The sequence below is a fragment of the Phaseolus vulgaris genome, chromosome 2 (genome assembly GCF_051622355.1).
Source record: "Phaseolus vulgaris cultivar YP4 chromosome 2, ASM5162235v1, whole genome shotgun sequence".
Classification (NCBI taxonomy): domain Eukaryota; kingdom Viridiplantae; phylum Streptophyta; class Magnoliopsida; order Fabales; family Fabaceae; genus Phaseolus; species Phaseolus vulgaris.
Genome location: NC_143499.1, coordinates 40,708,807 through 40,726,577, shown reverse-complemented (window position 1 = coordinate 40,726,577; position 17,771 = coordinate 40,708,807). Strand labels below are relative to the sequence as shown.

The 17,771-nt window shown below is 30.1% G+C and overlaps 2 protein-coding genes across 2 annotated transcripts; one reads left to right on the top strand and one right to left on the bottom strand.

Moving 5' to 3' along the window:
* The first annotated feature begins 4,566 nt into the window (after nt 1-4,566).
* LOC137812059 (dof zinc finger protein DOF1.4) lies at nt 4,567-6,607 on the top strand. Its single transcript, XM_068613947.2, has 2 exons — nt 4,567-4,711; nt 4,873-6,607. Exons 1-2 carry the CDS (start codon nt 4,667-4,669, stop codon nt 5,869-5,871), a joined length of 1,044 nt encoding a protein of 347 aa, XP_068470048.1. The 5' UTR covers nt 4,567-4,666; the 3' UTR covers nt 5,872-6,607.
* A 6,906-nt stretch (nt 6,608-13,513) lies between these two features.
* Nucleotides 13,514-14,627, bottom strand: LOC137809770 (dof zinc finger protein DOF5.8). The gene has a single exon (XM_068610854.2). The coding sequence runs from the start codon at nt 14,478-14,480 to the stop codon at nt 13,695-13,697; it is 786 nt and encodes a 261-aa protein (XP_068466955.1). The 5' UTR covers nt 14,481-14,627; the 3' UTR covers nt 13,514-13,694.
* Between the last annotated feature and the right edge of the window lie 3,144 nt (nt 14,628-17,771).

The window sequence follows — 17,771 nt, the reverse complement described above, 5'->3', positions numbered from 1 at the left end:
AATAGCATATCATCAATATCAAGAAGATAATGAGGAGACAAGTATGTCCTCAGAAGTCGTCGGGTAGGGATTTTACGGGGAAGTTGATTCAAAACTTTCAGGGTCTCTGAAACCCTTTCGATCATCAGAGATCTTGATCACACATTATAGAAATAAGGATGACCCTCTTCAACTACCACGACCTTGAAAAGTCCACTCTTGAAGTTCTTGTATGAAGAAGTAAAGGGGGCATGAAGACATGTCTTCGGCTGACTGATCAAGGAAAGTCACCCACTTGGTCCCTGGGCGTAGTGTTATAAAAGTAAAGAAAAACTTGAGATGTCGACCTCAGATTCAAGGTCAAGCATAATAGTTGAAAGACCTGTTTGGAAGCAATTGAGTAGGTGTCACATTCAAAACCCGAAGCACACCCACAAAGAAATCATTCAAAGGAAATCGGAAATGAACATTCGTTATTAGAAAAGAATAAAAATAGAAAAAAGTCATCAAACGAATCTTATCGTCCATGACAAACAATATTGGTGACTTTAACTTATGTAATGAAAAAATGTCATCTGCCACATTATCGTCCAGGATATCTATGCTATCGGCAAAATATTGTAACATCGATAACCACCGGTACTTCAAAAAGTACTCTCGAACTCTCACAACTACCCAATCATAGTCACTTGAGGGTGGAATTTTACTCTCCACCAAGATCATTTGCCATAGAGATTAGCGAAACGCCCTCCTCACTGGTAGGATCCCCACCACCCAAACCTCAGCTAACCCAAGAAGATTCAATAGTGTTCCAAAAAATCACTATGATCCAAACTAGACAAATCTATACATCCCAAATACATTCCCCTACCACTACCCTTAAACTTGCTTAAAAAATAACTATTAGAGGAAAGGGAAGACACGATTTACCTCTCAGGTCATCTCTTAAACTAGTATATTCTTATAAGATATGGGGGACATAGTAGGTTTTTTTTTTATCAGCAAAGGGGTGACATAGTAGGGGTAAGCATGGAACATCTTGGCCTATTTATAGGTTGTGGAACAGAAGGAATGCAAACCGACACGATTCCTCGACTGTTAGATTGTTAATCTCTCATGAATGGTCACGATCAAACAACCTTTCGCATCTCTAACAAGCCCAAAAAACAAAATGTCTTAGACTCTTCATAAGCTACGCCTACTCGAGTCGGATGAGCCAGTATACCGTGCATGCCGAATACATTACAGATAATCGAGTAGACATCAAAAAAATATTTTTTTTCTTTCAAGGACTTGTTATTGCTAGAGTCTAGAGGGGCAGTGTGTTGTTCGACATATCGACATGTCATCATTATAACATCATTTATCAGTATTTCAATCTCTTAATGAATAATCATTCAAGTTAGTCAAATTATAGGATTATGCTTAAATATTTCATTAAAAATAATCAAACATAAATCAACTTAAGTAATAATTAAGAAGACATTGAACTTATACCAACCTAAATTAACTGTCTATAAATTAATTATTCGTACACATAGCAACCTCACTGAAATAATATATTATGAGTATCATATAAAATAAATAAAAATGACTCTAGAAACTTATTAAATTATTATTATTTTTAATTGATTTAAGTGTCGAAATATAATGAGCTGTACTCCTTTAAAATGAAAATGAGAATGAGAATAAGAAAAAATAAGAAACTTAGAACAAGAAAAGAAACGTGGTCGGGAGGAGAAGAAAGATTGAGAATAAAAAAAAAAGGATAAGAGAGACACCATAACTATGATGATGAGATCCGAGCTTATAAAAACATGCAGCAATCAGCATCTGCACATAAGTACAAGAGGTAGATGATTATGAGTCCACTACATGGAAATATGAAGCCCCCCAAAATTCCATTCACATTAATTCTTCTTACCCTTTTACGATGAAATATGTGTGCTCTAAGATAATTATTTAATAGTATGTATGTGTGGAGTGGAGATGGGAGAGAGTTAAGGGTGCAGTGGTGGTGGAATTTTGATGTGTTGGATTTGATGGTTTGGTCCCCCAAAACGTCTACTCTCTGGTTTGAGGCCTGCCTTTAACGTGCGCCTTGTGTTTCTTTCATGCCTTGCTTTGCCAAATTCGAATCCCTTCTCTTTCTGCTCATGCTGTCACCCACCTTCACATCTACCTCTCACCCTCCATCTTTTTTCTCAATAACTTTTTCTAAACATACTTTTCAATTTCTTTTACATTATAAACATCTCGCAAAATAATTTATCAAAATGCCAAACAACGTCTACAGTACCAAAGCAAAAATATATTTAAGAAAGATTATTTATGTAATATAATATTTTATTATTTATGTTTTATTTACTTTGTATTTATCGAATGTATTGTATCAAAATTTAATTTCAATACGTACGTGTGGCAGTGTAAATTTACATTGTCAACAACTAAAAATCATTTTTAATGAATTAAATTGTAGAATTACATATAGGTAGAAAGTGGTTGTTTTAGTATGGCAGCCTGATTGATTATAGTACAAATATGGTAAGTTTAATATGCTTTTCGTCATTTTTGTTTTTATAATTTTTTTAATATCTATAAATTTTTAGCATCTGTCAGTTTTTATCTTAATATTTGTGAAATAATTTTTTTTATTCTTCCAAAATTTTAAATCAATGTTTTTGGTCACTAATATTCATTTTGTGATAGATTAATGGTATTTATTTTTTAGATCTTAAATTTTTTTAATAACACATTTAAAATGATATTATAACACTAGTGTGCTTCTCTTAAAATAGTTATTTAATATTTTGTTTAATATGTAAATAGTTAATTATCGTCTTATAATATTAAAATCAAGAATAACAATTCTCAATCTTAAAGGACCAAAATTGAGAAAATTTAGACAAAAACTAAAATATAAAATCTTATCATTTTTTATAAGAATTAAATACATATTTAATTCTTTCTAATAAAAAAAGTATTGTCATGTTTTATCATTTTGTAAGGATTTAAATATATTATCTTTAAAAAAACTAATAGGAAAATATATTTAAAAATATTATAAAAGTTACGAGATTGCTCTTAAAACCAACACGGCCCCACTTACTTTGAACATTGATAACGATTGTCATAAACTAATGTTTTTCAAACCTAAGTGTAAGCAATTAATTAAAACTCTAACACTGATTTCTCTCATTCTGTATGCATGGTAACCACTGATTAAGTGGGCTAAATTATTCTTCACTCACATGAAAATAGTATCGCTTAAATGATACCGTAGGCCATGGACATAGTGACTGATCTCAATTAGTGAAGATAATGGCGGCTAATTAAGAAGGATTTTTATATAATAGCATTTTTTTCATGATGTTATTTTTTATTTAATTTTTTATTCATATTGGAAAACATAATATTACAAACTATTTCTTCATTTTACTAAACATGTAAAAAAAGAAGGGTTATAAATTAAAAAAAAAAAAATAGAGAGAAGATAGGAAGATTTAAGGTAGAATTAAGTGGTGGAAAAGAATGATGAGAAGGGAGAGGGAGGAAGAAGATCCCTTGGAGAACTACAAAATCTGTTCATTCACACTTATCTCTACCTTTATCTTTCTTTTATTCCTTTTCCCTCCAAGCTTATCTGCCTACCACATGCTTCTGCACATTTAAGCTTCCATGCCTCCATCTCACCCTCCTCAACCCCTCACACACTCACAACCTATTAACGCTTTATTATTGTCTTTCATTCAAAATTAAATAAATAAAAAAAACCACACCAAAATTGTCTCTTGGTCAATATCAACGTAGCATTGCAATTTGTAAAGCATGGTCTTCATTTCGAGTCTTGAGATGTATGTAAATAACCACATGCTACTTTTTTGTCCTTTTCATTTGGAGCTTTTTGCCCCTAACGCAAATTTATTGTTCTCACTTCCCTCCTTTCTACCATATATACTTTCTTTACTCCAAGCAAAAAAAGAGTAAACCATTTATACATACTTTACTACGTATTAGTCTTTAAATAGTTAATGGAAATGTCATTTTTTTTGTTAAAGTTAAGACTTGGGACTAATAAAGTTGGTGATTGAAATGAATTATATTATGATTTGGAATTACTAGAGTGATTAATAATTGGAGCATATAGAAGTGGGATTTGGTCTTACACTACATGCTTTGGGTATTGGGCTCTTAGGGATCCCTCGATGTGGTTATCTATACGATCCTCTCATTCTTTCTGCACAAGGGAATGTAACAAGGGAATATATTTGTCATTCTTTTATTTATTTTTCTTTCTTGAACCACTCAAGATCCATCCCCAATTCTGCTTTACCTCTATGTCCTCTTCTTGGATTTCGAATGTTCTTTTTTATATTCCTTATCATTATTCCAACTCCATTATATATTAATAATCATCCAAATTCATTTTAAAGCAAACCCATCACGTGAAACTAACTATGAACACCTGAGTTTTAATTAACACATATTATTATTATTATTCCAACGGGTCACAAATTAATTAATAGTCAACAACGTTCACCACATCATGTTAGATAACTAAACCTGTCCAGGATTTATACATGGAAGAACACTTAATTTGAAGCGTAATTCTTTGTCCGTTTATCATGGTGGTGATATGAAGGAGTTGATTTTGGAGAAGAAAAAATGTTGAAGAAAGTGTGAGAAAATGGTAGTAGTCACCCCTCCAACAGCGTCTAACAAATGGACACAGGTTCACGTCTCTCTCTTAATTATTAGACAAATACATGTCCACCCCAATTTTGTTGCTTTCCTTTTGGAAGAGAATATCTCCACTGTGTTGTTATTTTACCCTAGAACTCCAACTTAAAACACTTTCTCTTTCATCTTTCTTTCTCTTTCTCTTTCTATCAGTTATCTTCTCTTGCATCTCAGATAGATGATCGCAAGGCCTCTATGGGAAGAGTCATGGAAAAACCAACCCAAGATCTTCTTCAGCAGCAGCAACAAGCCCTCAAGTGCCCTCGCTGCGACTCTTCAAACACCAAGTTCTGCTACTACAACAACTACAGTTTGTCACAGCCTAGGCACTTCTGCAAAGCCTGCAAGCGATACTGGACCAGAGGTGGAACTCTCAGAAACGTTCCCGTTGGTGGTGGTTGCAGAAAAAACAAGCGTGTCAAACGTCCAAACGGTGACGCTTCTGCTAACTCCCCCCCTTCTTCCTCCACTCCTAGCTCCAATTCAAACCCTCCTTCACGGCCCCACATCCCTTCTAGTTCAACCGCAAACCATGTCAATGTAAACCCTTTGTTTTATGGGCTACCCAATAGTAACGGTTGTGATGTCATGGATGTTCCTTTCCCAAGGTTTAATCTTCAGTCTCAGCTGAATGCCCTTGGGTTAGGTTTTTCGTCCGGGGTTAACGTTATCTCAAGTGAACCTAGTGATAATGGGTTTAGTACTACTACTACTACTTCAAATACTAACAACTTTCTTTCGGCTTATAATTCCATATTTGGTTCTTCTTCCTCCTCAACTTGTGCACCCTCAACTCCTGTTATGGCTTCCTTGCTGAGTTCTACTCTCCTGCAGCAGAAGTTTATCGGTGGTGCTGGGGTGAAGGGTCATCATGATGGCAATGGTTTCCAGGGTTTTGCACCGCTTCAAGGGTTGCAAATGGAAGGTAGTAATAATATTAGCTCAAAAGAAGTGAAAGCTGAAGGACCAAACAGGTTGGAGTTGGAGTGGAGTAATAATAACAATAACAATGGTGGTGGTGGTGCTTGTCAAAACCAGATGGAGCATGTGGGCTTGTCTGATCCTAATTCACTTTATTGGAACACTGCAACAGGTTTGAGTGCTTGGAGTGATCAACCTAACTTTGGTCCTTCAGTCACGTCTCTGATCTAGAAAGATGAAGCATCGTTTTCAAAGCTATATATGAAATCTCTCTCCCTCGTTTAATTAAGGGCATGTTTTTGTTCTTTAGGCTTAGTTTTGCTACTTTTCTTTTGGGGTCAAAGTGGGTTGGATTTACTACTTACACCGAAAAGAAAAAAAATAAAAAAAGAAGATACTTGAGATGAGAGGAGTTTGGGATCGGAGTGATCATGTCAGCTGCAAGAATGCTACTACACTTCAGCCTGTTAGTTTTATGTGTCAAGGTTGAGAATTGGTTAATTGCGCTGAGAGGAACCTCGGATCCTCTTCTCTCATCATAGTCTCTGCACACTGTTTTGTTTCCTGTGGAGATCAAAAGAAGATCCTCTGGTGCAAGTTCTCCACAGTTGAGTAAGTTGGTCCTTTTCATGAATGTATATACGATGCAATGACATGTCTTCTTTTTTCCTTTTCTACTTTCTGATGTATTGTGATTAGTTAGACGAGGTGGGGTTTAATTACTTTGTATAATATGATGCTGAGATATTGGTTTCATTTTCGTTAACTTTCTCAACATTTGTTTAGGAATATGGCAAGTGGAGAGAAGTAGGGTAATTATTATTCGGGGTATAATGATGGTATAGGAGAGAGGAAGATTAAGTACTTGGATGGGGTGATTAATGTATGTGGGGTTGGTTTGGGTCATGTACTGTTTGGTTTTGTGGTTCATCTCAATTGGTAATTCAAGATAGTTTGGTCCTCAAAAGAATTTTGGTGTTTTTATTGAAAAAAAAAATGAATTTTAGAGGATAAGTGATGTGAAGTTAAAGACTACCAACCATGCCGAAATGGTGTATAACTGTAAGTGGGCTAAATCTGGCTACAATCTGTAGCGCACAATAGGAATGTAAGCAGGACTTGGTCTCATATGTTGTTGTCCTTTAGTGACAGGGAACATTTCGTCTATCTATCATTTCAGGTGTGTCTAGAACCAACTAAATAGCCATTCAACTTTCAAACTAGACACACTTTATCAACATTTCTGTAGTCTGAATGAAAGAGCCTGGATTTAGATACATTAAACCAGGTAACATTTTAAGTTTTGCAGATGGAAACAATATGATCCTCACACAAAATCATTAAAGATATTAACACGGTTTTTTATGTAAATATTTTGCATTAATGACAAAGTGTGAAAAAGAACAAACCACAAGAATTTGCTTCTGTGTTATTGGCCTGCATTTCTCAAGTTTGGAAGTGTGAATCAAAATCCTCTTATAATACTTTTTATTAACTTTATTTTCTTGCTTAGTGAATAAGAAGGTATTAAACAGCTTTAATCTTCTGAAGATATCAAATATATTGATTTTTATTTCGCGTTTTCTTTAGCTTGACAAAATGAAATAATCAAATTTACAGTATTAGAAACAGAAATTTTGTTTAAATAATTAAAATATTTAATAGACTGTGATTAATGTTCTTCAGTATATTATTTAGCGGGATCCACAGAGTTTTGAGAAAGTTATTTCAATGTTATTTTAAACTTTTGATAAGTTGTGCTTACAACATCACGTTGTTTCAAGTAAGAAACACTGCTAAGCAAAAGTATAAGTAATCATCATGTTAATTTACTCTTGAAGAAGAAACTTTATTATTTATCAGAGGAAAAAAAATCTCATTTTAATTTATAAAAAAGTTAATTTTTTTCCTCTTAAAAAGTTTCACATTTTTATTTAGCAAAAAAGGGTTCCTTTGCTCTTTCTCCACTTTTAATATAAACATGGTGATGTAATGTATAACGTGAGAAAACATTTTTCTTTAAATAAATAATTATATATATAATACTTTTTATCACTAAGCATACCAAAATCTTTTTCTATTGGAGAAGATTGACGTTTATGAATTTATGACTTATTTCTCCGTCTATTTAATTTAAAGCTAAATGTCAGAAGGTGTCTGAAAAGGCTTTAAAGTGAGGAAATAGCTTACTGCTTTCATGTTCTCAGTAGTCGGTATCGAAAATCAGTGTGAATGTCGTATGTAGCTGAGGATGTGTGCCATCAGTAAAATCACATTCATATTACCTCTCTCTTCTTTTTATGCTTTGTTTGTTTTAGAAGAAACCCAGGATTCAGAAAATGATATTACACAAGAAAATTCATATTATTTGGACCAACAGAAAATCAAGAAAATAAAAAGTAATATGTGGATTTCTTCATTCATGAGAAAAACATTGAAAAGAAAAAAGCAAAATTTTATATTGGCTCGGATTTACTATACCTCTATAACTAGATATTATCTCGACTATAATTATAATTAAGAGATAATATCATATTTAAAGCACTAATAATAGGATAAGGCAATCGAGATACTAAATACAAGTTCATTAAGAGTCTAAAGATAATAAAAATAAGATAGGTAATATTTATTAATTAAATAATTATTATTGTATTTGAAGTAAGATGAGAGAGACATCAACCATCTGAATAAATATGGGAGGAAAGTATTTCAATTAAGTGTTGATGAGAAACATTATTATAGGTAAAGTTGACTTCAGAAGGAGATTGAAGAGAGTCTTATATTTTTTCTTAGGGAAGTTAGATTGTGTAGAGCATATTTAGTAGATTGTTTAAAAAAGTGTTTAGAGAAATGTTTTTATATGATCGTTTAATTGATAATTTAGTAATAAGAATCAAAGCATAAGAAAAAAAAAATGAGAGATTCAAAACATAACAATGTATTCTTATTTTCATTATAATCACTTGAATTGTTTGACTTGTCATTTTTTTTATCTTAACCTTTAATCCATTTATATAAATTTTTGGATTTGATACATGAATTGCTTAATTCTAAATTTTGCAACAATATTTTCCCAATTTTCATGTTAGATGCTCAAAATAGAAAGTGTGAATTTGTAATCTTTCAATATGTTTTTGCTACGAATTTGTTTAATAAACTAATTTAAAAAGTATTTGCAATATGAGTTAGTAAAAACAAATCAAAACATAATAAAAAAAATCTTTTAGTTCTAGATAATTTGTGTACTCATGGGATCTGTATTTGATTCCCTCCTCTAACAAAATGTTAATATTTATAAGCAGATAATGTATAAGCTTAATATAAGAAATCTTAACTTTGAAATTGCATTGCATCAGCTAGACCCAACTTTAAGACTAAGGCCCTTCACTAATAACTTGTGCAAGAAACCAACTTTGGATCTTGATGAGTTAAGACAATGAGCAACAAAGTTCATATAACTTGAGAAATAGAAAAACTTTCATAGTTATGTCTAAGCAAATATAAGATAATAAAATAACATTAAATATTGCAGGCAAAAACATCATAACCTTGTGAAACCAAATAATCCTAGAGGGACATGATTCTCTCCTTATACTCCTTTAAACATAAACAAAGTGCATGCTGGAATAAACCTTCAATATTAGGGATGACAACGGAAGCAAGGAGGGTGCATGTTTTACTATCTCATTTTCATCTTCGAAGTAAAAAATCGTTCTCATACCTAGTTGGTGTGAATTTTTTTATCTCATTTCCATTCTTATCAAGGAACCAGTATACTCGTACTCGCGTATGTACTTGTCCCTTTACTATTCCAAATACTAATTAAATGATCTTTATAAATATAAAAAAAAACAGTAAAGAAAACATTATATTATTAAGCATTAAGATCAAAATGATACATATTTACTTTTCTCAAATGTTAAATATAAAAAAAAAATATAGTTATATAAATATCAAATGAAAGTATCAAATAACATAAATGTCAAATAATTATATAAAAGAGTAAAAAAAAATTTATCACTTTTTTTTTTTTCATTCAAAATCACCACAAATCATTCTTAAGAAACCGTTACAATAATTTCCCTTTTTCAGCCTCTAAACCCTCTTCAAAGAGTATCATTATAAATCCAAACAAAGTGGAAAAGAAGAAAGTTAATTACTTGAGATGCTAAGATGTGAAGGTAATTTTTTTTTTTTAGATTTTAAATATTGATAGGTTAAATGAGGATAAGAAATCTTATCTTGTTTATTTTTAATCAAACTACCCCTCCCCAATCAAATACACTGGCAAGTAGGATAGGAAAAACGCATGGTGATAAACTTATCATCATATTGTGATGCTCCAACAATATTAGAAAATAATTGGATTGAAAGTTATCATATCTACTCTTACTTCTCTTGGTTGGTCACCAAACGGATCCTAAATATATAATATTATATTTAAATGTAATAAGTGGTTTTATTGACTTCTTAGTTTTTTTATTTTGTAGCCTGCAAAATGTTAAAAATCAACAAAAAAAATTGTAACCTAAATTGAATTTGTTTATTTTTTCAACTTATTTAACGTACTAGTTAAAGCTTCGGTTTTGTCGGCCTATTTTATAAAAAAAAAAACATTTATAATAAAGTGTTTAAAAAGATATTTATCAATATATATTATATAATTTATATATTAAAACATTATATCTAAAATTAAATTAATGTCAAAGATATTAATGAAAACAGTGACAAGTGGCACGATGACTTGTTATCTACATTTATATGAAATAATGGAAAATAATCACGATAACATAAAAAGAGTGACAAAAAAAGTAAAGATAAAAATGTAAAAAAAACGTGTACACCATCAGTAGTTAATATTGGAATTACTTATACTAATATAGAAATAGAAAATAATTATTTATAAAAGTAGTTACTGAAACAATAAACAATAAAAGATAAAGTTATATAACAAAATTATAAAAAATTTATGAAAAATAGTATCTCTTTATCTATTTGTATAGATTGTTTAAAATTAATTTAAAAACATTTCATTTTTATTTTTATTTTCTTATTATTAAAGCTAATAGGAAAAATGATTGGTCTGAGTTAAGTGGCATTTAAAAATAATAGTCCATTTAAAATATGCATATGCTCAAATAATTGTTATCTGACTCTACCCATAGATCTAACATTTGGAGAGCACGGTCACAATTGAGCTTATGTAGACTTCAAGCTTATAAGAAAGGTAAAGTGTTCACAAAACTTTATTTATTATTTTTTGTAATTTTAGTTCTATATTCAGAATATTTACAATTTTAATTCAATATTCAATTTTATAAATGTAATATTTTTTCATTTTTTATATTTTTAATTAATTCATTTTATATACTTTAAATGAACATGTTAAATTTAGAGTTTAATTTATGTAAATAAAATAAATAAATATATTAAAATTAAATATTAAATTTTCAAATCATGAATTTCTTATTTTATTTACTAACTTTTATATATGAAAAATATTATTTTAACAAACTGTATAATCAAATAAATACACTGTTGTAGTAGTATATTATGTTAGTTATTTAAATTTTGTCTAACTATTATTTAGAACATATATTTTTTTATTCAATAAGGTAAGCTTAAATAATAAGGTGGTGTTATTATATATCACACATTATTGTCTATTTAACATAGAAGACTATATTAACCCAATTTTAGAAGAAGTGAAATCAAATTAAAAATATTTAAAATAGTTTAACAACATTTAAAAAATATCATAATAATGAAACAATTATTATTAAAGTTATTTTTCTTTTTCACTCCTTTGTAAGTAACTTTACAAAACTAAAACTATTTAATTAAATTTTAAAATAATTTAACTGTTATATTATTTATTTAACTGTTATATTACTTATAATAATTATTTTATTAATTTAGTATTGTACTTAAAAAGATGATAAATTTATTTTATTTTCTTCTGTTACATTTTTTAATAATATTATGTTTAACTATTTATTTTAACCAAAAAAACTAATTAATATAAAAAGAATAATATCCAATTAAGTATAGCTTTTTAATATTTAAAACGTTAAAAAATTTAATATTTAATATAAGATTAATCTTAGAATATATAATATGGAGAATATAATAATTGAAACTAAAAAATTTGTAATTAAAAGAATTTATTTACGGACAAAAAAATTCAATAGTTAAAGAACAATTTTTTATAAACAAAAATTATAAACACCTTTAGTAATAACATAAAAATGGAATTTATATATATAAAAAAAACATAGTATAAATATGTACGTATTTATCATTTTTTTCAGCTAGTGATATATATAACTTTATCGAAGTTTATGATTTAACAAACTACGTAAAACGAAGAAATACAAGAATGAATTAAATTGTGTTTTTAAACATTTTAAAATCTTATGTAAGAAGAAAAACACAAGAATGAATTAAATTGTGTTTTTATACATGTTAAAATATTACGCAAAAAGGTATGATCTCTAGTTTTCAATAACAAAAGGAAGAATTAGATTATATATATTGTTTAAAAAATAAAAGAATAAAAAATATTTGTATATTAATTTATCTTAAGATTATGTACTCACCAATAAGTGGTCTTCATTTTTTTCCATTACCGGAGGATACATAGAATAAAGTTATTCTTTTTGTAGGAAACATAGGACTTATTCTTATTTTGTAGTTTTTCTATTTGATTAAAAATTAAATTATTCCCAAAAAAATTAATATACTATAATTGAATAAACCAAATCCTCATAAATCTTTTCTATACCTTATAAGGTAATCAGTAACTCAATCAAATCATTCTAAAAATTTGACAGCAACAATACCACTTTTGTTTATCATTCCTTGTGAGTGTTGTTTTTGTCTTATATATGTTTATATATATATATTATTTTTAATTTTCTTGTAAGTATTTAATACAAGTTTATTTAACTAACGTCAGTTTTGTCAAATCCAAACCTTTTTTACCCACACAAAAAATGTTCAGATTTAAAACTATTTTTTATCCACGCAAAACAAATGTTAGCATATTATTGTTCAATATGTTAATTTTAAAAAAAAAGTTAATATTAGTTGAAAAAGAAATTAAAGAAAAACTTACTTTTTATAACTATACTATTGACAATTTATAAGTATTATTGATACGTCTACTACTACTATGCAGTGATGATATATAAAACTAGAAATAAAGGTCAAATGTATATATTTTTTACTTTACAAGAAGTAAATACTACAAGTAATTTAGATAAATTTATCATTGAGAACATATACATGCAAACAGAAAATGGTTAAATTATCGTATAATACTCAAAACAAATTACGGTTTAAATGAAAAAAATGTTTTAACTAATATGAAGTGGACTATAGGATTTGTAAAATTAGGTTTATCACTTCTTTTAATAATCTAAATATTATAATAAATTATAAATATTAAATGAGTGTAATATTAACAAGTTTCTTAGAATTAAATTAACAAATCCTTAGCACAGAATTATATATTGGCATCCAGAAGACAAAAAAAAAAAAAGGCAGAATTATATTGCGTAAAAGAAGAAGTAAAGTTAAGCATTTAGATTCTGGATCTACCTATAAAGCCGAAGTGATTTAGTCACCCCACATGCAGAATTAATGGGGAACAACCTTTTCCATCAACTTTTGAAACCAAGATTTAACCTCTTTCATGCAAAGCTTCACCACATAAGTAGCCTTAATCCTGGTTAATTATCAATCTACTTTCCTCATCCTCGTCACACTTCCCTTCAAAGCTAGTTTGCTTTAAACAAAACAGAGGATCGTAAAAAGTGAAAAAGAAAAATGGCTATGGTTGCTATTGCTAATGCTAATGCTCCGTTCACATCATAATAAAACCCTCTTCCATTAATCAATCAACAACATAATTTAATTAAATAATATAAATACACATCCCGCAACCTTATTATGATACTAGAAGGAAAAATCAAAATCAAACACATGAAGTTGGTAACAGGACAGGACAATGTTTCTCCATCTCTGCACTTTTAGCTTGTTCCATAGGATTATTATTGAGGAGGACGATACCCTGAGAGATGAAGCCAATGATTTGGGATCAAAGAGGAAGGACCACCTTTGACATTGTTCTGATCAGAGTTTCCACCGATGGAAGTGGCGTTGATAGTAGCACTCCACAAAGAGGCATCAGAACCAGCCGTAAGGTTTGTACTTGAAACATTATTAATCAAGCTTTGTGGGCAATGAGCAGAGGGAGAAGCAGCAGTGCCACTAGCCATGTTTGATGCAAGCAAACGCTGTGGTGCAGGATAGAGAGATTCCACCCTCTCTCTGGTTCCCATGTGATGGAACCGCAGAGGAAAAGAAGAAGCAGCGTTGAAGCCAGAGAGAAGAGGCAAACTAGAAGGAGAACCCGCAACATTGAGGCTCTGAGAATGAAGCGTTGCAAGAGATGACAAATACCCTCTTCCACCACCACCACCACCACCAAGTTGATGATAGTAAGGGCTAGTGGAGTGAAGCATAGTGAGTGGTGAAGGCTTCATCAAATTTGACAGTGGTTGTGTGAGTGAATGGGAAGGTGAAGAAGAATCTGTTTTGCCACGTTTGGCTTTACGGGAAGCACCACCAACAGGTATGTTCCTGAAGGTTCCGCCATGCGTCCAGTACCTTTTACACGTTTTGCAGAAGTGACGAGGCTGTGAGAGACTGTAGTTGTTGAAGTAGCAGAACTTGGTGTTGGTGGAATCGCAGCGAGGACATTTGTGCTGCGGTTTTGGTGCTGCAACTGCAAGCTGAATTTTTGTATTTTCCTCTCTCCCTTCTTCTTGTTCCATAGCTTAGTGTTTGCGTGTGGATGGGGTTAATTTGCTATGTATTTATATTTGTGTGTACTATGAAATGGTTGGTGGCATGGATTCTAAATAAAAGCGTGTCCTGTTCCAGATATCGGGGGCTGTGTAGAGGCGCCACGTGTCCAATGTGTTTGAGATTCCTCTATAGTTGCCAAAAACCAATGCCATGATTACATGATGGTGCATGGTTTTTACTGCCTCCCCACAATGAACCCATAAAAGAACCAAGCATATCTATAAAATTTAATCTGAATGTTATGAGGGTATCTGAAACAAGGTGTTGGAATTAATTGAGTAGGATCTTGTTAAATCTGAGTGGGTTCTGGGGATCTATGTTTAATAAATTTGAGAGTTGTGAAGTATTATTGAAATACCAAATGAGAAAAGATGAGAGAAGGGAAAAATGGTGTTTATGCAAAATTGGGTGAAGGGGATTGATGTGAAACGTTTAGAAAGTCCAAAAATGAAGGGTCCCAATCTGGGGTGTTTGAAATGGGAAATTGGATTGGGGGTGTGGTGAGAGAGGTGTCAGATTATGATAAAAGTATAAACAAAATAAATGGGGTAGAGTGTGGAGTCCCTTCTATGGCCAACTAAGATGACATGAAAATGGAATTGAAATAATGCACTGAAAAAGTGGTGAGGTTTACCAGCAGAAACCTTCGAAACAAGGGGGAACACAAACCACCTGAAACTTATTTCACACCCTTGATCCTTCCCTATCACCTCTGACTCCGAATCAACTAACATTTTTTTATTTATTTTTAAAACATTAAATATACTGATTTGTACTTAATAATAAGAAAATTCTTTAAAAGAACTTTATAACTTTTCTAGAGTATCTTTTATATATAAAAGAAGAAAGTTTTGGATAAAAGATTTCCTTCCAAAATTATGCTACTTTTGTAAATATACATTGAGTTAACTGAATAAATATATTTACAATACCAAAATTGAAAACAATAAACACAGTTAATAATGCAAAATGGAAACGCATATTTAAAATTTAATTTTCTACCTTAAAATTTAGCGTATATTAATTTGAAAAATTATTATATTTTTAGAAATTTTATAATAACTAAATATATATTTTAGAAATTATCATATTATAATATAAATTATTAATTTAAACTTCAATTGGAAACAAATTTGAATTAAATTAACAATAAATTAGCGGGTATTCATTTATTAAATTTAAACTAATTTTATAGTAGCAAAATATAATAAGCTTGTCAATTTCAGACTATTATGGTTGTTGAGTTTTGTAGAGTTATACATGTTATGAAGGTAACTCAAAAGATGGGGCTTACTAATGTCTGACTTGAATGTAATTTTGTCTTGTTTTGTGTCGCGTTTACTGTTAGGACTAATGTTCCGTGGATGTTTCGTAGTCGATGGAATACTTGTCTTAATTACGATGGAAAAATTAAGGTTAGGGTTACTCATATTTTTCGTAAAGGGAATGTATGTGTTGATAAGTTGAGTAATTTAAGATTTATTCATAGTTAATCATTTCATTGGTATAATAAGCTTCATCTAGTTTGTTCTTAGAATTCTCTATGAATAGGTATCGTCTACCTATGTATCGTTTTTGTTAACATATGGGTTTTGGTCTAGTCCCTCCATAATTTTGTCTTTTTTTTAATAATATTTTTTTTGTGATGACAAATGATTGAGGTATTAGCTTAGCTGAGATGTCAAATTACATAGTGATACCTAACATGAAAGCTTTTATATATATAAAAAAAAACGTCACATGATTATGTCTTTAAATTTGAAAAACTTAATGGAACTCAACTTAGGGAGACGAAATAAAAAAAAAATAATAATAAGATAAAAAAAAATAATTAAACCGTAAATTGAAAGAAAAATAAAATACTAATATCATTTATAGTTAAACTTTTTAGCTTATTATTATTTTATTTACATATAATTTTAATATAACTATAAATATAATAAAATAGAGAATATAATTATTACTTTAATAGTAATATATAAGGAGTTACTCGACCATTGGTGCAGAAAAGCTAAATCATGGCAGTCATTTTAGTATTAAAATAGCAGTTCTTTGATCGTTGTCTTTCAGCACGTAGTCTATTTTCTTCAAGCAAAAACAGTGGTTATTTAATCGTCGTGTTATATTAACTCTAAAACAACTGTAATGGTAAAAGTCATTGTTTTAGACCCTCCCTAACTCAGCACACATGGTGCCCTAAAATGATGATGAAGAGAAGTGGTCGGCTCATTGCAACGGCAACGAGCAGCGACGAATGGTGGCACAAGAATACCTACAGTGAAAACAATGATGGTGGAAGGCAATGAACATCTGCACCAACAATGGATAAACGAATAAGAGAAAAAAAATAAGTAAGGGAGGATTCGGATAGAGTGAATTAAATAAACTTACAAAGACAAAGAGCTCGAAGATGAAGAAGAAGGAGAGAGAGCACGAAGACAAAGAAAGGACAAGCGCGAGAAGACTACGAAAGCCTAAGTAGCACGTTACAAATTAAGATAATAAAATGTGTGTAAAACGGTGACTATTGAAGTAATCGCCTATGTAGACCAAGCGTTTTGGTCTACAAAGGCCGCTATTTTAATAGTCGCGATTGTAGACCAAAGCGCTTGGTCTACAAAGACGATCAAACCACCGCTTTAAACTTATTTTAATTTAAAAAACGTTACCATGTTTTGATGAACAACTTTTGGTAGTAAGCGCTGTGAATTTATTATGGACCTTTTTCCACTAGTAGAGATGAATGTGTATCTCTATTTAAAAATAAAATAAAATTGGTGTATAATATTATTTATTTTAGAAGAAATCTCTCTAATTCATTGTTAGTCTCAATAATCTATCCATTATAAAGTACTTATATGTATTATTTTTTACGCATTTTGCTAGATACTAAGGACGTGTACAGAGAGATAATATAAGTTAAGGCAATTATTTCTTGCAGCATATCATTCCATCCCATGGGTAAAATAATCAAAATTTCCTTAAATAAAATAGAGATATCGATATTAAAATATATTTTTATATTTTTTTTACATATGTTTTTAGATTTTTTTTTTAAATAAATTTTTTTATTGTGGAATTCTTTTTTTGAATTTTTTTTTTGTTATGGAATTATTTTTATAAAGTGAGATTTTGATTTTTGAATTTTATTTTTAAAACACAATAATCTCTTCAAAATCTACTTTTTCAGATGTATTATTTTTAAAATGAAGAACATTTTCAAAAATTTAAAAGTATTTACGGTGCACGTTCAAAAA

Bases quoted from the DNA above. Each gene is read 5' to 3' on its own strand.
- LOC137812059 (XM_068613947.2), top strand. From the start codon at position 4,667: ATGGTAGTAGTCACCCCTCCAACAGCGTCTAACAAATGGACACAG. The intron at 4,712-4,872 runs GTTCACGTCTCT...TCTTTCTATCAG, and splicing joins CGTCTAACAAATGGACACAG to TTATCTTCTCTTGCATCTCA.
- LOC137809770 (XM_068610854.2), bottom strand. From the start codon at position 14,480: ATGGAACAAGAAGAAGGGAGAGAGGAAAATACAAAAATTCAGCTTGCA.